The following is a 22,032-nucleotide window of genomic DNA, read 5'->3' on the forward strand; positions in this document are numbered from 1 at the left end:
GTATCCTGCTACCTTGCTGAATTTGGTTATTAATTCTAGGAGTCTTTTGGTAGAATTTTTTGGATCTTTTGTGTAAAGGATTATGTCAACTGGCTGTGATACATTTGTATTTTCTATCGTGATGAAAAATTTTTGTGGTATATTTTTACTTTCCATTTTTATTTTTGTACTATTTGACTGGGTGTGATTTTACCATTTACATAATTGACATTGTACATTTTCATTAAAAATTACACACTTTTCCCATATCATAGTTCTATATTTACATGGCAGATAGTCATAGCTAATACTAACTAAAGACAGGTTTTGTTCATTACAGCTACCATTTTTATAATAGATGAAATTTACTAACAATTGCATTTATCTTCATTCACAACTAAATAAGTTTTTTTAAAAACCTTAAAACAATTCTAAACAAAAAAAAAATCCAACTTTTTTCTTCACAATTTTTTTGTTGTTTAAATTATTCTTTTCACCAGAGGTCATAAACTAAGGAGTGATGGTGTGCTTACTTATCTAAGGGTTGCTTGAATCTTTGTTCTTACTGCTCTTTCTCTTGCTGATTTTTTTGGCATCTTTGGATGCTTTCCAATTCATTAGGAATTGTCTTTCCATGTTTTTTATTTCTTTTCCATCAAGAAATTCTGGAAAAAATACATATGTTTTAAAAATACAATAGTATATACATATAAATATATAATGTGCCCTTCGGTTTAGGGCACATTAAATTAAGTTACACAATCAATGAAATAACTTTCTTTTAAAAATACCTTATTTGTACAGTTTACATATTTTGTTGAGTTTATATTTACTTTTAGATTTTTTTCTGATTTCAAAAAGAATATGTGATTATTTACAACTGAAGCATAATTTAAAAAAACCATGAAAAGATTTTTGTAATTATCCACACACCTCTTTCTCATCGCTGCCAAAGATAATCAATGTAAAAAATTTGATATATAGTCCCCTTTCTAGGGTCTTACATAAACTATACTATTATTTTTAAAACAAAAATACTTTTATACTCAGGCCCGGGATTTAGCTCAGTGGTTCCGGCGCCTGCATCGCAAGCTCAAGGTCCTGAGTTCGATCCCTGGTACAAAAGAAACAAAACAAAAAACCTTTTATGCTCAAAGTGAAGTGATATTTTATATTGACTTAAGTAATATGGTTATTATTAATAAGAAAAAGTATATTTTATTAAAAATAAATGGCAAGTTTTATACCTGTGACATGATATTTGTAAAGTACATACAATATTAATAATTTTTATTATATCCTAGGACATTGGCTATAATAGGAACAAACTACAGAATTGGCCTCTTGATTCTGAGGTGTGATCTCAGCTAACTTTACAATTTTCTTTTTTAAAAGTTTTAAAATTTGAGCTCCTTAAATTATACAAATAATTTTATATGTTGTAAAATATTTAGAACATACAAAAAATTTAAAAATTAAAATTGTATTATTCCACAATGAGAAATAATCATTGAAAACCACTAATAACACTTAGAATTTAGCGACTGGTTTTTTCCCTATGGATTTTTGTGTGAATTTGTGTATATTATATAAAATGGAATCCTATAATGCTTTAAAAGTATTATACTTTACCACGTCATTTAAAACACAATTTTCCATGGATGATAATATTCTATCATTTTATATGGATATACTATAAAATATGGAAGAATTATCTTCTTAGGGGATTTTTTATATTATCTCTGTCACATTTTTGATCACCTTAATATGGTAATTTACATGACTTTCATGTAATAAGGAAACTATCTTTTCTAACAATGTTTCTGTATAATTTTTGAATTAAATATTTTCTCTTGTTTATATTATGTCTTCCACTAGATTCTCAATTGCAAGGATGTAGTACAATTTGTTGCCTCATGTTCTTTCGGAGAAAATAAGAATACTCTGATAAAATATTAATTGTACACCTGAAAGTATTAACATTGCCACTTAAATGTAATCCATAATATTCTGTTATACCTGAATTACAAAATAAAGTAATGAAACTGGGATACAGTTGTCCTCCTTATCCATGGGGTACACATTTCAAGACCAAGACCCCAATGAATTCCTGAAACTGAAGATAGTACCGAACCCCATGTATACCATATTTATTCTGCACTATCTATAATGCATATGATAAAATTTAGTTTATAAATTAGGCATAGTAGGAGCTTAACAACAATAACTAATAATAGAATAATTACAGCAAGATACTTTAATAAAAATGAATATGCTTGGTCTCTCTCTCCCTGTCAAAATATTGTACTATTATGTGTTTTCTGACTGTGGTTGCCTTGTATAATTAAAACCATGGAAAGTAAAACCACAGATAAAGAGTGGACTACTGTTTAAACTAGAACTATAAATTCTAGAAGTATAAAATTATTTTCATATCTTGTCTCAGGTGCTTTTCTTAACTGAATAAAAGGAATTTCTAAACTATAATTTGAAAAATTAAGTATTTTATCATTATACATCTTAGTAATTTAAACATTACATTAAAGATCATTCTTTTGGCCAGGGATTTAGCTCAGTGGTTCTGGCGCCTGCCTCGAAAGCGCAAGGTCCCGAGTTCGATCTCCGGAACCAAAAAAAAAAGATCATTCTTTTAAGCTCAGTTTTCTCAATTGTATTTATTGATGTCTAAGAAGATTTGCTTTTTTTTTTTTTGGTACCGGGGACCGAACTCGGGTCCTTGCGCTTGCGCAGCAGGCGGCGAAACCACTGAGCTAAATCCCCGGCAAATTTGCTTTTATTAATAACTGTATAACTTGTTAGTCTATTTTTAGATGGGATATGTGTAATCAATATATATTGTAAACTTCTGTTATAAAGATAAAGAATGAGTTGGGAATAGTAATGCATGCCTGTAATCCTAGCTACTCAGGAGGCTGAGGCAGGAGGATGGCAAGTTCAAGGTCAGCCTGGGCAACTTGGCAAGATCCTGTCTGAAAATTTAAAATAAAAAGAGCCAGGGATGTAACTCAGTGGTAGAGTAAAAAATTTGATATATAGCATCCATGAGGCCCAGAGGTCAATACTCAGTGTTGAAAAAAAAATTTTTTTTAAAGAATGAAAACTGCAAATCTTTTATCACAATATTTTTTTTATGTTAATGTCCCAAACTGAGCTAGGAATGACTAAAAAGACTATGCCTTGGTTAACCTGATTCCATCTCATTTTTAGGAAATAGTCTTATTTGAGGTTATATAGAAGCAGTTTAGGAAGGGAAGCCAAATGATAGACACAAAATCTTTAGAAACTTATTTCAGTTGAATGAGCTGCACTGAACATGAAATTTGCTTCCATTTAAGCCAACTAAACCAAATTTGAGGCTTGTTCTAATTGGTAAAGGATTGGTAACTTACAAAACACCAAATGGCTCCCCATAAGTCCTCTTTACTGGGATACATCAAACCAGGCCCGCAATTAACTTGAGATTTTACATTTCATAAAAAGAAAGACATGAGAATAAGAAAAGCTAAAATCAAAGGGAATTTGTGATAATTGTATGTGCATAGAAAAAATTGGAAGAACATATACTGAAATAACAGAAACTAGTAGATTTATGGTGGGATTTTGAGTGATATTTATTTTCTCTGTATTTTTGCAGGAAGATATATATTAATTTTGAAAACATCAACTATGTTGTACAAAAGATTTATTCAAAATAATCTTTGAATAAATCTTTATTTGGTAATCAGCAAAACTATCTCCCCCCTTTTTCCCCTGGTATTGAGGATTTAATCCAGTGCCATGGTAGGCAATCACTCTATCACTGAGTTTTATCTCCAGCCCTTCTAAAAATTTTTATTTTGAGACAATATCTCTCTAAGGAATGACAAACCCAAATCTTTTACAACAATGTCTTCTTCATGTTAATGTCCCAGCCTGGGCTCCAACTTGCAATCCTCCTTCCTGCCTCAGCCTCCCAAGTAGCTTGAATTGCAGGTGTGCACCACCACCACATCCAGCTTTCCACATCTTTCATAGCCTTACCTACAGTGTTGTTAATGAGAAATATTTGTAGAAATGGTTTTGTAATCATTGGGTGTTCCTTAACCATCCACTTGCTGATGAAAGTGAACTAATAAAATTGTATGTAGTGGGCAGAGAAGAGAGGGGATGGCAGGATGGGATGAGAGATGTATAGCAGAATCATCTGTAGAACTTTAAAAAATATATACATGACCGTTCCCCCAGCATTTTATCTGTTTCTTACTCTTGCAGGCTGGGTATGGTCCTTGCACACTTATTTTGAAAAAATGTCTCGCATTTTTCGGATACGCCTTCTTTCCTCCTCCCAGAGGACCACTGCATTAACATTATGACTCATCAAAGATTACTACAGCTGTGAGCTTTGAAGTGGTTTTGTTATACATTAGTTTTTTTGTGTGTGTATGGTACTGGGGATTGATCCCAAGGCTTCACACTGAGCTACACCCTCAGTCCTTCTTTTTATTTTTTATTTTGAGATAGGGTCTTGCTAAGTTGCTCAGGTTGCCTTGAACTTGTGATCCCCTTGGTTCCTGAATAGTTGGGATTACAAGCATGCACCACTGTACCCAGAATACATTAATTTTTATACCCAAGTACAGTATATCACGGTGGTTCTGATACAGGAAACTGTCATGAGGCTCCTTTTTGAGATAGCACTGCTCATTCTCTTTGAAGCCATATCATTTGGTCACCATTAACCAAGTACTTTTTGTACATTTTTTTCTATTATGGTGCATATTCAGGAATGTTGTTATTTGTAAATACTTCATAAAAGACCTTCCCCAGGCTTTTTCCCTTTCAAATGAAAAGCAATTCTGTGTTCTTAGGGTACCATTTGCCAAACATTAAGCAATAAAAACTCGATCAATTTTATCTACAGAACAAAGAGCTAAGGAGTCCCTTGGGATCATCAGAGGATTTGTGCCAATGGCAGTTTATCAAAAGGTCAGCAAGTTGTATACATTTATGACTAGCTGTTTTTGTCTTGACAGCCACATTTTATTTTTAAAGAGTATCTGGTATTATTTCTGAAAGATATTTTTCAGTTTCTTAGGAGTATTTTTCAATTTTAACTTTTGGTCTTTTTAAAAATACTAAACTTAAAGTTGAGTATTTTCAGAGATCAAGATGTCATATTTAGGGTCGGGGATTTAGCTTAGTGGTTCCGCCGCCTGCCTCACAAGTGCAAGGTTCCGAGTTTGATCCCCGGTACCAAAAAAAAAAAAAGTAGAAAAGTATCATATTTATATTTGAAAGTTTGCTGATAAATTAAAAATTTAAGCAGGTGCCTTTCTCTAAGAAAATTATAATAATATAAAAATATACCCAGTGGTTTGGACACCAGTATTAGTCTGTCCCTGTATTTTGGTTTGAGACAAACAGGATTTCCATTTAGATCCATTTTCCGTAGCTTTGTCAACTTGTTCAGTAAAAACTCTAAATCCTATAATTAGAGAAGAAAAAGCAAGATGTAAGTATTTCATAATTACCAGTATTTCCCAAATGTCAGTTAACTATGTTTAATGCTTTTCATGGTTCAGTGCCAATTTCTTAGAAGATAATAACTAGTATGTATTTAGGGGCTAAAAATGAGGCAAAAAGTGGGTCCTGAGTTGAGGGGGGTCATAGAACTGTTCTTGGTCATTCCTCCCTTAAATGGACCCAAACTGAAGCTCAGAAAACAATTTTTGTTGCAGAAGGTCCCCTGTTTAGTGGAATTTATAGATGTTTACAGTTTAAGGCAATTGAGGAATAGTAAGTAGTCTGTTGAAACTGCATGCAATATATGTTGCCTTTTATTTGTAAATAATGAAGAAAAAACTATTAAAGGGGAAAATAGGAGGAAAAAAATCACTTGCATGCTGATTACCCAAAGATCACTTTGAATACATTATTATAATTCTCTTCTAGTCTTTTTTGAGCATAGAGACTTCTTTTTAAAATTGTCATCATATTGTGGGTACAGATCTTTTTTGTTGTTATTGCTATACCATAAATATTTGCATGCTTTCATAGCTTGTAAGAAAACCACCTAGTTGATACTTCAAGGAATGATGAAGTTAAACAGCTTAACTGAATGCAAGACAAACAGATTAATGGCACATGAGAACCAGCACTGTTTTCTCTTTACCTTTCTCCTTATTCATTTTTCTTTTCCCATCCACTGTTACTGCTTTTCCCTCAAGTTTTTGTCTTTTTTTCATTCCTTTTCTTGTCTTCTCACCTTCCTCATTAAAAATTTTTTCTTAACTATTATTTAATGGAAATAAAATATACTGAGTATTTCTTATATATGCCCCAAAGTTCTGGTCTTTATTTTAAAATTAGATATGTTTAATCTGTAATGAATTACTCCAAAAAAGTTACACATTTAGGTTGTTTCCACATTTTAGTTACTGTGAAGAATGCTGCACTGAACACAAGAGTGCAGATATGTGTTTGAAATCGTGATTTTATTTCCTTTAAATATATACCCAGAGCTGCCTGCTGCGCAAGTGCAAAGACCCGAGTTCGATCCCTGGTACCAAAAAATATATACCCAGAATTTAGTCTGTGTTTGACTTTAAGGAATCCAAATAAATACTGTAATCTATGTGAAAATACAAGGATTTTTAAAAGGCAATCATAAATTTCCTGGCACTGTTGCTTATTGTGTGACCTTAGGCAAACCTGTGTCATGTATTCATTTATAATGTTGGGATTAATTGCCATGGCTTATAAAATACAAGGAACAAGCAGGTAAATCATAAATGTGTTGTTTTTCTGACTCTTTGCCTTCCCTGCTACTCCTCACCTAATTCCATTTCTCTTAATTTTGTTAAATATAGCAAAAGTTTAAGGAAGAAGAAACTTCTGATCTTCTGACAAAGCAGTAGCTTACTTTTTATAAGAAAGCTAGTCTAGTCTATAACTTCAACCTTCAGCCCTAGAGTTTGTCCTCTCTGCAACGCTTGTTTAACAGTATTGCATACAGCCAGCCATAATTATTTTATGTGAGTTATACTGTATTTCTCTTACTCTTAAAACCTCTAAGGAAGGAATTTTGCATTTTATTTTTGTAAGTGCTGAGTATAATGCCTATCATCCAAAAGTTAAATAATAACAATATTAGAACTTTAAATTGATAGAGATAAAAAGAATGTTTAGAGTTTTGTTAATTATTCTTCACTTGATAAATGACCCACAACATAGTCCTCTAGTGTATGTTTACTTAAGACTAAACTAATCCTGTGCTGAAATACGATCACCCTTTGGATACGCTCTAGTTGTTCACTGCCTTCCTGTCTTTAATAAAATGCTTTCACTTTCCTGCCCTTCAATAAGTTGCTAAGGGAAGCAGACATTTTTCTGGACAGTCTCTGATAAATGATCGTGTCATACTATCACTTAGAGGAGTGCTGCAAAATACTGAAGAGCCAGTTGTATTTCCTCAGCAGGGCTGGTGCCTAAGCTCCTGTATGGATGTCTGCAGCATAGCAATGCTCTTTCCACAATTAATGATGACCACTGATGAACCTGTATTTGACCAGCATGCTCCAATCTTTATCGGAAATGTCTGACCTAACTGTCCTTACTAAATCTAAAGACAGCCATTTGTCATCCCTTTGACTGCCTGTCATCATCTGCCTGGGAAAATCTATAATTTTTGGCTTGTTCCTGACTAAACTGTGGAATGAATAAATTTATCTTTGGGCTATTCTGCTTGTCAGGATCAATATTGAGCAGAGGTTGAATAAATTAGCAACTAAGAAAATATGACAGACCATAGTAGTTTATTCATTTGTGTCTTATAAATCAAATATTTAGTTTATATATAAGAGGCAAACCTGTCAAATTTTTTACTTCCTCCATTCATTCTGAAGATTCTATATTTCATGATATTAAATAGTCATCAGAAATCCAATGGAGTAAGTCACTAATGAGTCTGATGAGATGAACTTTTCAGGTCATTTTATTGATTTAGCAAACTTTGTAGACATAAAACTGTAGGTAAAGATTAATTTTTTGTCAAGTTTTTACAGATTTTTGCAATCTGACATTTAACTTAATAGTGTTAGCAACTTACATGATGGTGGCCCTAGGGAAGTTCATGTCTCAATTTATACTCATCAGGGTACTTGCAGAAATGCAAGTCTTACTGTAAATCATTAGAATATTTAATATTTTTATACATTAATACATACCCATTTTTAAAAGTTACAGGAAAAAAATGCCAATTTAACCAAAAGTAAATGTCATTTAAACCATACTCCTGCAGGTCAAAAAAAGGAGTTTCTAAACTGTGTATTGTTTGGCTTCCTCCTCATCCTTGCCACCAATTTTACTCTGGAGAAGTGAGTCATCTGTCCATAAAGTTTTCTCCTTTCTGCTGCTGCTCTTGTGACTACCTCTATCCCTGTTTCCCATTTTTCTCAATTAAGGAAGAGTATTACTTGTTTTCTCATGTTAATCGGTTTTCTTTTTTTTAAATCGGTTTTCTTGATCCTTGGCATCTTTCTTGCATTTCCACTTCCAATATTCCTTCTGTTTTGGCTTTTATGCTGACCTATCTTCTACTTAAAGTCACCAAATTTCTTGACCAGAGCTTCTAAAACTTTCATGTGCTTAAGAATCACCAAGGGCAGGTTCTGTTTGTTAGGTCCAGAGCAGAAGCTGAGATTCTGCCTTTATGATGTTGATGCTGCCAGTCCTTGGCCCCCTTTTGGAGTTATAAGGGTCTAAGTCACTACCTTTCTTAACCAATGGGCATTCCTGCGGCATGGTGCCACTGAAAAGGCACTGCTAACCTTACCAGTTGTCACAGACTTTCTCAATCTCAATTCATTGCAGCCTTAATTCAAGAGGGCCCCTCCCTTCATGGTTTGTGATTCCACATTTCTGCAGAGTCCATGGATCCTTTGTGAATCTCTGCTTGCAAGAGTAACAAATCTCTGGCCACAGAAATCCCCAGTATCTGTACAGACAATTTTCTAAAAGTTCCTTTTGAGAACTGAGAACACATCTCATTAGAAAACAGTGCCATACCTCGTGGACTATTGCCTGGGTCAGCCATGAAAACAACGTATTTAATAGAGAAAAAGCCTGAAGAAGATCCATCTGTGCAGTGACAAACTAAAGCCTCCCCATAATTTAGTAGAATTTCCAGAGCACAGTAGCTCCCACTAGGAAGCAAGAACGATTGTCACCTGTGGCAGGCCCTCAGTGACAAATTCATTGCTTCCCTGTAATCTACATTTATCCCCTTCAAACAGTATTTGTTTTTATTCCCTGAACCACAACAGAATGTAAAATCATAGCTAGAAAAGTTTTCCTCCTGTAACTCACTGCCTTCTCCATTTATATCTTAGACCCTTTACAGAAAAGAACTCCTTCCCCAATCTCATCCATGAGCACTTAACAAGTATATTAAAGACTCCCAAATTCATTTATCCTCTGAGCTGTAGACTCATGTTTCCAGTTGTTTGCATGATACTTTCTGTGGAATGTTTCAAAAGCATCCCAAGCTCTACATGACTGAAACTCATAATTTTCTTCATTTCTCCCAAGCCTGAGTCTTCTTAGTTTTTTTTTTTTTTGAGACAAAGTTTCTCTGTAACCCAGGCTGGCCTCGAACTCACAGTGATCCTCCTGCCTCAGCCTCCCGAGTGCTGGGATTACAGGTGTCCGGCACCACATCCAGCTTCAAGCCTGATTCTTAAATTCTCTATTTCCCATTCTACAAAGCAGAAGCCTAGGAATCATTCTTGTCCTCTCCTTCCTGAACACACTTCCTATATCCAATTCACAACCAAGTCTTACTTTACTCCCTAAACAGCTTTCCAGTCTGTCCTTTTCATTTCCAACCCCACCATCTCTCACTTCCTAACTAGCCTGGCCTCTTCCAATCTATTTTCACATGGTACCCATATGAATCTTTTCAAAATGCTAATCTCTGATTACTTCACTCTGGCTAAAAACATTGAGTGTATCCCTGCTATTTTTAGGATAAGGACAAATCTGTCTTTCATGATGTTTGCAGCCCATCTACTCACTTGCCTGTTTATACCATGTTCCTCCTTCACTCTCTCAGCTCATCTTCACATTTACCATACTCTCACCTGCCTTAGGGCCTTTGCATATGCTATTTCCTTTGTCTATAAGTCCTTCTGTCAGAGCTCAAGGCAGCTATTCTTTCCTTAGTGAAGCCGTCAGTGACTACCCTAATGAGGCCAAGTCCCCCTTATAGACTTTCAGAGCTATTTACTTCTCCTTGTGGTGGTTGTACAATTTTTACATGTGTTTTTTGGTGATTATATACTCAGTGTTTCCCTTCCCCTTAGTTTGAGAGTTGCTCAAGGCCAGGAATCATGTTTGTTTTCTACTCCCTGTTCTCTCCCTATTGTCTAACAAGTGCTGCCATAAAGTAGGAATGTTTCAATCAGTGGGTAAGAAGAAACGAATAAATAGGACAGGGTATGATATTAGAAACAGGACAGAAATTATAAGGGAGAAATTAAGATGAAAGTGTTTTTAAAGAAGTTGTTGATTAGAGGGTCTGCAGATATAGAATGAGAAGGAAAGACAGAATTTATCTTTTCTTCTATTTCCTCCTCAGACCCCAACCTCTTTCTATATACTCCTGCCTAGAAGTCCCTGCCCTGGATCAGCTTTGGACTAGGAACAGCATTGGAGAGGTGAGGGCAGGGTTAAAGGATCATGGAGGAAGGTGTCTCTGGCATTTGTAGGTCTGAAAACTGAGTAGAGGAATGAAAATGAAATCCCAGGCAACGGGAGGGACAGAAGCCACTTGGCCACATAGGTTCTTACAAGAGTCCCTATCTTGTGCCTTGGCTTCTAATGCAGTCACTTCCTTGTGGCTCTTGGATCCTCAGGAAGATAGAGCCATATAGGCATTGTTTGAGAATGCCTATATTTTCTGGTCACCGAATTCTCTCTTTTTTCTTTTATTTTTACAGAAGCTCAAGAATTTTAGTTACTTGATAGTACTTTACCTTGCTATATGTGTTCCTTTAAATTTTTTCTGAAATAATTCCCTTTTCAAGTGAGAATCTTGATCACAAGTTTCAAAAATAATTAACCATTCTGAGAGATTGTTCTTGTTAAAATTATTTTTCTTAAAGCTGGCACTTAAAAATGAATTTTTCATGCCAAATGACATTGTAAACACAAACCACTAACATATTTTATAACACTTCTCAAAAATTCATGCACAAGATTGACTAATAGGACTTTTCATAGAACTGGGTAATCCACAATGTTTATATTTAATAAAAGAAGAATAATTAAAGTCCATTTTAATATATATTTGAATAATGATTTTAAATTTAAACTTTTTATTTTTAGAGACAATAGTAAATTAGCAACAAAAGCTATCATTTAAAAATTACACTTGCCTAAGTGTAACTAACTCACTAACTACACTCTGTTATTTCAAGAATTTTCCTGTAAGTGCATTTGAGGAACCTACTCATGTCCATATAAGAGCAGCTGCTCTATGTGCTTAAAGCCTCACATAATTATAGTAGTTTTGTTAGGGTTCACTAATGATGTCCATTTCTTTTTCCCCATGGCACAAAGCTGTCTGATGCTGACAACTCTTAGAATGGATGTCCGTGACCTTCTGTGTGGCATGAGAGATTTCTCTCCCATGGCACAGGTATTGATGCCAGTAGGTTTTGGGCAACTTAAATGAGCAAAAAGAATGGAAAAATTAAAGCAAAAAAAAATAGAGATATTGACCTAGAATACATACAATGAAACAAATTAATACCCTGATACTGGGCTTCAACATGTTCCTTGATCAAATTTTGTGAGGATTACTTAAAATTAACCTAAAAAAATGATATTTTAAAAGTTTCCTGGGCAGTGCCTATATTCAGACTCCAAATAAGATATGTCTGGGATATCTTCTCTCTTCATGGGAGGGAAAAGCAACTCTTGGAACTTACTAAATGGTATATATGTCTTTCCCAGATAGTTGGACTTTTTGTTCCCTTATTCACTCATTCATTCATGCCACACACTTAGCTGTGCTATAAATAATACTGAAGTCAATAAATCAAACTCTGTTGTTCTCAGAGACACTCAGTCTAATGGTGGACACAGTAATATAGAATAATAGAGTCATACCGATCAGATTTTCTTACCAATCATTAACTCCTTTCAAGGTTAGATTTTTTCCCCCATTAAGTTTATTGGTACATTTTAGCTATAAAATACAGTTACAGTCATCATTGGGATCTTGTACCATTACATGAGTATCTTGGTTCTTATTTTTTTTCCCTTCCCCTGCCCTCCCTTCACCCCCTCCACCTTTCCCTATTTGCAAAGACTTTGTTTCCATTTTTTTCATTTTCTCATATTTATTCTTTTCCCTTCTTTTCTTTCCCCTACCCCTCCCACTTGCCCTGCTCCTTTAGACCTTTACTTCCTATTACACAATATCAATTATACATTTTTTAATTACAATATGAAGATCTAGGAGACATTACCACAGATTTTACAGAATTTAAAAGGATATAGAAAGCATATTTCAAAAATCTGTTTTGAAATAAATTTGACAACTTCTAAGAAGTACCTTGGAAGACAAATTAATGAAACTAACTCTGGAGGAAATATAAAATTTGAATAGCACCTATTAAATAAAGTATATTCCTAGCTTGAAAACCTACCTATATGACAACAACAGGCTCATATACATTTTAACTGATAAATTATATCAAACATTTAAAGCAGAAAAAAAAAGGAACACTTCTCCCCTCATTTTAGGAAATCAACATTGTGCTAATCCTAAAACTGGATAAAGATAATAAAAGAAAAAAGTATGAACATAGATAGAAATTTGTTTAACAAACTATTAGAAGTCAGATCTGGCAGTATGTAGAAAGTGGTTTTATTATAAGGATAGCAGAGTTGGTTCAGCATTGGAAGATCCACCCCCAGAAGTCATCATTTTTAGAGAGGAAAGGAAAAAGCCATATGATCCTGTCACTAGTTGGAGAAAAAATATCAGACTAACTTCTACAGCTGTTCATGGTAAAAGCTATCAGGAGACTAGAAGCAGAACAGAACCTTCTCAACAGATTGAAGACATGTACTCCATAATTCCAGCAAAAACACCTTATGTGAATGAAGAAGATACAATGCTTTCTCCCTAAGGTGGGGAACAAGGGCAGATATGCCTACTCTTCATCTGTCCATTAAACTTTGAAACATAGGCCTAAACCAAAATAGTCTGGCAATAAAATGACACAATTAGGATAGGTAAGGTAGAAGCAAAATCTATATGTAGATGAAATGATCATCTACAGAGAAAATACTAAGAAATCTAGGAGCCCCTAGAACTTGTATTTGAATTTAGCAAGATTAGAAAACACAAGGTACATATAAAAATTCAGGTCTATGTATACTTGCTATAAATAAGGTATTGGATATTGAAATTTAAAAGTTATGTAGGAGTACAAAGGACCTAGAAAAATAAAAAGGAAAAAAAAAGAACAGTGTTGGAAGACGTTTAGTACCTAATTTTAAGACTTCTTCTAAAGCCACAGTAATCAAGGCAGTGTTGGTGTAAGGAAAGACATATAGATCATTTGGAATAAAACAGAGAATCTAGAAATAGAACCACACATATATGGTCCACTGAGTTTTGAAAGATTATTTAACATTAATCTTTTTATAGAATATGAACTCAATTCAAGAGCCAAGGAAAAGATAGTGTTTTCAGCAAATAGCACTAGAACACCTGGTATCCATATATAAAAAATTACCTCAACCCTTTATTTCTATACATAAAAATAACTTGAAAGGATCTATGAACCTACATATGAAAGACCAAAACTATAAAACTTTAAGAAGAAATTATAAGGGAAAATGTTTCTGAATTTATGGTAGGCAAGAACTTCCTAGGATACAAAAAACATGATGTGTAAAAGAAAAAAAATTGATAAATGAGATTCCATCAAAATGTAGAACTTTAAATGACATCGTTAAAATAAATAATTCTTAAACAGACCATATGTACAATGCATATAACCTATGACCACAATATATAAAGAAAATCTTACAGCTCATTAATAGACAACCCAATTAAAAAGTAGACACAAGAAGACAATAAATAGCCAGTACAGCACCAGGAAAGGTGTGCAACACTAGAATCAGAAAAATACTAATCAGTACAATAACAAGATTGAATTATACACACATTAGGGAGATGAAGTTAAAAGTTTTAAAAGCCTTGTCATGACTTTTTCTTTTTGTTGGATTCTCCCCCTTTGCGTTTAATTTGTCCCACCCAATGGATTCATTCTGCTGGGCTTCCTGGGGTTGTGATCCTCATTGTCTTTTCCTAGGGTATTGTCTAAAATTTTTTGGAGTGCTGGTTTGGTATTCATGAAGTTCCTGAGGTGCTCTTTATCATGAAAGTATCTTATTTCTCCATCAGTTTTGAAAGATAGTTTTGCAGGGTACATCAATCTGGGTTGGAGGCTGTTTTCCTTTAGGGCTTGAAATACATCACTCCAAGCTGTTCTTGCCTTGAGGGTTTGCATTGAGAAGTGTGCTGTGATTCTGATGGGCTTTCCTTTGTATGTGATGTGCTTCTTTTCTCTCACTGCTTGTACAATTTTGTTCTTCTGTTGGGTTTCTGGAATCCTAATTATTATATGCCTATGTGTAGATTTTTTTTGATCAAGGCTAGTTGGAGTCCTGTATGTCTCATTTGTCTGTATGTCAAGTTCTTTTCCCCTGCTTGGGAAGTTTTCTGCCATCACTTCTGTGAACAGTTTTTTAATGTCATCTGCACTCTCTCCTGTTTCTTTGTTGATGCCAATCAGTCTTATGTTATTCTTCTTTTCATCATCTAGTAGCTGCTGGATTGTGTTCTTGTGGTCCCTTACAATTTTAAAGCAATTTTTCTTTTCCTGGTCACTAATTGCAATCTTATCATCTATATCTGAAATTCTGTCCTCACATTGGTTCATTCTGCTACGTAGACTTTCAATGGAGTTTTTAATCTCCTGAAAATCTGTTTGCATCTGTTTTACGGATTCCATTTGTTTCCTATGTTGGGATTCCATCATGCTCCTCAGATCTTCTATTTTTTTACCTGTGTCCTTTCTAGATTTATTAATCATGTCTTGCACCATGAGCACAATCTTTGCTGTTACCTGAGAAATTATTTATGATTTCATTTTTCCCAGATGCCAGTTCAGGGTGTCCAGGTGGTTGAGTATTAGATTATTCCATCTTGTTTCCCTTTGAGGTTGATATAGGTGATCTGGAAGTCTGTTTTTGAGGATTATTTACGTGTCACGTGTCTTCTCATTTCCATGGGGTGGGGTGTGCTGCTGGCACCCTCGCGGCTCACATCCTCTGCCCTAGGAGTGGTGGAGTGGTGGCGGGGGAGCCTCCTCCTGGGCACTGGGATTGGCTCTCCTCTTCTGCCCTAGAAGCAGTGCAGTCGAGGCGATACTCAAATACTAAATCTTCTGGGGCTTTGAATTTAAAATTTCCAGTATCCAGACAGTTTGTAGAGATTTCAGTCCATAATCAGCCAACTCCAAGGCAGGGACGAAAAACAGACATAGCAGAGCAGAAACAACATGGTACACACAAGGCAGCAAAGATAACCTCAAGATTAGATTTTTAAAAGATTAAAGTAATGTGGGTTAGAGATTTAGTTTAGTGATAAACTACTTTCCTAGCTAGCATGTGCAAGGCTCTGTGTTCAATCTCCAGAACCACTAAAAAATAAAAAATAAAGTGGTGCGATTAACATAATTTTTAAAAATCAAACAGATCTATAGCGTTTACAATAAAGCTTAAAGAGTACCAAAGAACTTATAGCAAAACCACTTTTATTTATTTATTTATTTGTTTATTACAAAACCACTTTTAACTTCAGCTGTTTTTACACAAATTGAGCTCCTTATGGCTAAATAATAACTGCTGCTCTTCATTTTTAAGTGTTAAATACTTATCTACTGAATTGCTTTTATGACTAGACACAGTAGCTCATGCTTATAATCACATCTACTCAGGAGGCTGAAGCAGGGGGATGTAAAGGCCAGCATAGGTAACTTAGTGAGATTCTGTCTCAAAATAAAACTCTAAAAAAAGGGTTGAGGATATAGTTTAGTGGTAGGGGACTTTCTTAGCATGTGAGAGGCCCTGGGTACAATCCCTCACACTGGGGGAAAAGAAGAATTCCTACTATGGAAGATGATTTAATCCTTGTAAGTCCTACCTCTAATCCCTAATATATTTCCCTTCTCCCATCCTGTCTAGAATTATACAGATTGTTAATTAAATTAATATTCAGTGACTATATCACAAATCTCACTTAAATATTGTTCACAACTTTAATATATAGGATACTAAAATTAATTATTTTCCCTAGAGTCAAAAATTGCTTAATTATTTACTTGCTTAATTTTCTATGTACTTGTTACCAGTTCAGCCGGCCACAACAGGGCTGGTTGCCTTTTTAACCTACTGTACAGCTGCTATTTTAGGGACTTCTCCTCACCTCCCTTCTAGGAATTTCCTTAGACTTTCTCCCATTTCCTAGATACTATGTCTTCTCTTTTCCCAATTTACTCTCCTCTTTAGGCGGAACAAATTTTTCAAGAGCTATCTGAGAAAGAGCATTGAGATACAAAGTGAGAGCTTGCATGCTTAAAAATGTTTTATACTTCATAATTGATTAAAGATTGAGTATATAGCTGGGCATGATAGCACACACCTGTAATCCACTTAGGAGGGTAAGACAGGAGGATTGCTGTGAGTTCAAGGCCAGCCTGGGTTACACAGTGAGTGAAGACCAACCTGAACTACACAGCAAGACCTTATCTCCAAAAAAAAAAACAACCAACCAAAAAACCGAAAAACAACACACAAAAAAACTGAGTATATCATTTTAGGTTGAGAATGTTTTTCCCTCAAATTTTGAAGGCATTGTTGTACTGTCTTCTATGTTGATAATTCTGATCTATTTTTGATGCCTGATTCTTTGTATTATAGCCCTCTTTTTTCTGTAGAAGCCTTTAGGATAGTTTTTCTCTTTCCTCATAGTTTCCTAAAATTTTTTAAGGGGGCTCTTGCTGAGGGTCAGTTTTCATCTAGTGTTCTGTGCATTTAGGGGACAGTTTCATTCTGGAAATTAGTATCATTTGGTTCTCAAATTTTTTCTAATACCTTAAATCAACCTTGTTATGTTCTTTACATATTCTTATGATAGTCAGATACATGTATTGCTAATATGTTCGCTCAGTCAGTCTGTGGTTTATCATATCATTAATGATGTCTTTCAAAATTTTAAATTTTCATGAAGTCCCATTTAGCAATTGTTGTGGGCCATGCATTTTTGATACTTTAAATCTTCATTAATCCATTTTTTCTAGAAGTTTTGTATTTTAATAGTTAAGTTAAATATCCATTTTGAATAAATTTTTGTGTATTATTTGAAGGGTGATATTTTACTTTTTAAATTTGGCTATCCTGTTGTTCTACCTGCATTTGTTGAACAGATTATCCTTTCTTCATTAAATTACCTTGAAATATTTGTCAAAAATCACTTGGTTATATGTGGAAGTTCATTATAAACTCTGTTTTTGTGTCCTTGATCACTATATACATTCCATGCCAATACCACATTGTCTTATTATAGCTTTAAAGTGGTAAGACCGAGTAGGGTAATTTCTCCAACTTTCTACTTTTTACCAATGTTTTGTAATATTCTAGGTCCCTTGCTTATAAATTTTAGAATCAACTTGTTAATTTATAAAAGAAAAATGTGGTATTTTAATGGTTTATGTTCAATGTGTAGATCAACTTGGAAAGAATTATCACTTTAAAAGGTAGGCTTCTAAACATGTTCAAATGGGAAGGGGAACAGGGGAGGGGGAAAGGGGAGTGAAAAGGAATAAAAAAGAGAATGGAAGGAAAAAAATGGAAACCAAGCTTTTGTAAATGTGGAGGGGAAGAAGGGTTGAAAGGACGGGAGGGGAGTGGGGCAAAAAAGAATTAAGATATATTATGTACAAGTACAAATCCCTATGATGAATGTGATCAATATATGTATGACAAATATGTACTAATAAAAAAAATTAAAAATGATAAGCTTCCAATCCTTAGGTCTTCCTTAATTTTTCTGAGCCATGTTTCATGTTTTCATTGTGTATCTCTTAACACTTATGTTCTCAAGTGTATCCATAAATGTTTCATGTTTCTTGATGGAATTGTAAATGTACTTTTAAAGAAATCCCATTTGCAGTTACTCCATATAGGCGGCAAATAAATTCATTTTTACTTCTTCCTTTTCAAGGTGAATGCTATTTGTTTCATTTTCTTGCCTTATTAAACTGGCTAAAACTTCTAAAGTAAAGCTGAATAAATGTGGTACAGCAAACATCCTTGCTTTATTCCTAATCTTATGGCAAAAGCATTCAATCTTTCACCATTAAATATGATGTTATCTGTAGGTTTTACATAGATCCCTATTATCAGGTTAAATTTCTTCTATTTATAGTGTGCTGAGAACTTTTAAAAATCATAAATGGGTTCTGGAATTTTGTAATACTTTTGTGGATCTATTGAAATGATCATATAATTCTCTTTTATTCTCTTTAGTGAATTATACTGATTTCTAAATGTCAAACTGTATTAGTCTGCTTTCGTATAGCTGAGACATAAACCCCAATCAATGCCCACAACTTAGAGGAGGTTTAATTTGGCTCAAGTTTTCAGAGGATTCAGTCCATGACTGGCTGGCTCCGGAGTAGAAACATCCTGGTGGAAGGGTGTGGTAGAGCAAAGTTGCTTAATTCATGGCAGCTGGAAGCCGAGCAGGATAACAGTGTCAGAGAGGAAGGGCCTGGAACCATATGTAGCACGCATGGTCATGCCTCCATGACCCATCCCAAAACACCCAGAGTTGTTTTTTCTACTAATCCCTGTGTGGCTCCCAAGCCAATTGAGTTGAAATTAAGCTTAATTTTCACAAAAACCGATCTTACATTCCTGTAATGTAAGATATTGTATATATTGCTGGACTTCGCTACTATTTTGGTAGGGACTTGTAGTTCTGTGGTAATGACAGATGTTATTCTGTAGTTTTCATTTAAGTGTGTGATATAGTGGATCAGTGAAGCCATCTGATCTTGAAAGGTTTTTATTTGTGAAATATAAATTAATAAATAAAAATCTAATATAATTTTCTGTTCTTATGGCAGTTTTGGTAATTTGTGTATTTCAAGGAATGTATCCATTTTATGTAAGTTATCAACTTTATTGTCATAAAGCTCTTTACCACATTCCCTTATTATCTTTTCAATTATGGTGTTATCTTTTTCATTCCTGATACTCTTTTTTTTTTTTTTGGTTCCGGGGATCAAACTCGGGACCTTGTGCTTGCGTGGCAGGCGGAGGAACCACTGGGCTAAATCCCCAGCCCTGATACTCTTAATTTAAGTCTTATTCTCTTTGTTTTCTTGATCAGCCTAGCTATCGGTTTTATTTATATTTTTATTTTTTTAATTTATATTTTTAAAGAAACGGCTTTTGATTTCTTTGATTTTTTTTGATTGGTTGTCTATACTTGTTTCATTAAATTCTGCTGTTAACTATATTATTACTATCCTTTCACTTAGTCAGAATTTAACTTTATTTTTCTTGTTTTTCTAGATAGAAGCTTAGAGTACTGTTTAATTTTTCTCCTTTTCTACTATAAGTATTTAAAGCTATAAATTTCCCTCTAAGCCCTACTTTACTGAATCCCACAAATTTTCAAATGTTTTCTTTTAATTTGCATTTAGTTCAGATATTGTCTAATTTCTCTTGTGATTTCTTCTTTGACCCAGAGGTTATTTAAAATTGTGTTTCTACATTTCCAAACAGTTAACCAAAGTTGTTTTAGTATTCTTAGTCCCTTGCTTACAAATTTTAGAATCAACCTGAGATTTTAATGATAACTTTTAAAATTCTTAATTCCATTGTGGTCAAACAACATATTATATATAATTTCAGTTCTTGAAAGTTTTTGTGGCTTGCTGTATAGGGCAGCATATGGGCTATTTTGATAAATATTCCAACTCCTATTGATAGATGGAATGCTCTGTAAGGGTAAATTAGGTCAAATGGGTTGGTCATGGTGTACCAATTTTTTATATCCTTAGTAGCTTACCATCAGTTTGTTCTATCAACTACTAAGCAAGAAATGTTTAAATCTTTGTTATAATTATGGACTTGTCTGTTTCTCCTTTTACCTCTGTCAGTTTTTCCTGCATTCAGGAAAGGAGAATAAACACTGAGAATTGTTACATCTACTTGAAGTGTCCACTTTTTTCACAACAGATTTTCCTCAAATGTCTGGTAATATCTCTTATCCTAAAGCCTATTCTGGCTTATATTAATATAGTCACTCCAAGTTTTCTTCACATTTTTGTTTATGTTATACATATTTCATAAATTTACTTTAAATTCATATATCTTGATATTTAAAGCATGTTTCTTACAGAGACCACATGAATGAATTTTTAAAAGTCTGACAGTGTACCTGCTTAGCTTTTTAAAAAGACACACTCTTTCAGGGTTGGAGGTGTAGCTCTATGGTATAGTGTTTGGATAGCATGCATGTGGCCCGGGGTTTGATCTCCAGCACCACAAACAAAACAGAAAACACACACACACACACACACACACACACACACACACACACACACACACACACACACCTCACATTTTCAATACTATCAGACTATTACTTTTTTTAAAGAGATGAGATGTCACTGTGTTGCCCAGTCTGGCCCTGGACACCTGGGCTCAAGCAGTCCTTCTACCTCAGCCTTCTTATTAGCTAGGAATAGAGGTACATGACACTATGCCTGGCATATCTCTGATTTTAAAAAATTTTATTTTTATTGTACATGTTTTCAGTACATAATGATTACATTCATCATGAGTTGGTACATATATATAACACATCTTAATTCTTTTTATGTCTCCTTTCTCTCCCCTCTCTGCCTCCTCCATCTATCTCTTGTTACCGCTGCTTTTTAATTAGAATACTTAAGACTATTTATATTTAATATATAATTATTGGTATAGTTTAATTTTAAATTCCTGTATTGCTATTTTTATCTTCTGTTCTTTATTCTTTTTTTCTTGCTCCGGATTTTTGCATTTCACTTTTCATCATTAGTTTATTATTTATAAACATCTTTGTTATCTTTTTTTTTTGGTACCAGGGATCAAACTCAGGTCCTTGCACTTGTGAGACAGGCCATGGAACCACTGAGCTAAATCCCTGGCCCTGTTATCCTTTTTTAGTGGTTGATTTAGGATTTAAAATAATCTTTAAGCACAGTGTTTTTCAAAGTATGACAGTACTTCACATATAAGAACTTTATTATAGTATACTACCATTTTCCATCCCTGTTGTTTGTGTTACTATTGTATATTTTACTTCTACACGTCATAAACTCCAGTATATATGGTTATTTTTGCTTTAAACAATTATCTGTTAAAGAAATGAAGAAACTATGAAAGGACTCATATTTACCCTATACTAAACATTTCCCACATTCTGTTTCTTTGTGTAGATAAAAGGCTTCATCTGTTATCATTTTTTCTTCAGATTGAAGAACTTTTTATAGTTAAGGTCTTCTGGAGACAAATTTTTTCAGGTTTTGTTTACAGAGAGTACAAACAATATTTATTTTGCCTTCATTTTTTGAAAAATAATTTCCTCAGATGTATAATTCTTAAATTGACATCTTCTTCTTCTTCTTCTTCTTCTTCTTCTTCTTCTTCTTCTTCTTCTTCAGCATTTTAAAGATGTTCCATTGTCTTTTGGCTTGCATTATTTTTTACAAGAAGCCTGTGATAATTCTTATCTTGTTTCATACATAAAATGTCATAAAATGTTACTTTTAAGACATTCATATTATACTGCTTTTTACTAATTTTATGATAGTGTGCCTTGGAGTAGCTTTCTTTGGGATTTTTCTGTTT

General features: G+C 34.0%; 1 protein-coding gene across 2 annotated transcripts in view; it reads right to left on the reverse strand.

Annotated features, from left to right (window-relative positions):
- Positions 1-323: 323 nt before the first annotated feature.
- Ppp1r42 (protein phosphatase 1 regulatory subunit 42) overlaps positions 324-22,032 on the reverse strand; it is a 40,327-nt gene continuing 18,618 nt past the window's right edge. For both annotated transcript variants that reach the window (XM_004842093.2, XM_021256059.2), the window contains exons 6-7: positions 5,347-5,464; positions 324-644 (exon numbers count right to left, since the gene is read on the reverse strand). In XM_004842093.2, coding sequence (XP_004842150.2) covers positions 517-644; positions 5,347-5,464 — 246 coding nt within the window. In that variant the 3' untranslated portion in view covers positions 324-516. The remainder of the gene's footprint in view (positions 645-5,346; positions 5,465-22,032) is intronic.

The sequence above is a fragment of the Heterocephalus glaber genome, unplaced genomic scaffold (assembly GCF_053883595.1).
Source record: "Heterocephalus glaber isolate CG9 unplaced genomic scaffold, H.glaber_assembly_v1.0 deba00001553, whole genome shotgun sequence".
NCBI lineage: Eukaryota > Metazoa > Chordata > Mammalia > Rodentia > Bathyergidae > Heterocephalus > Heterocephalus glaber.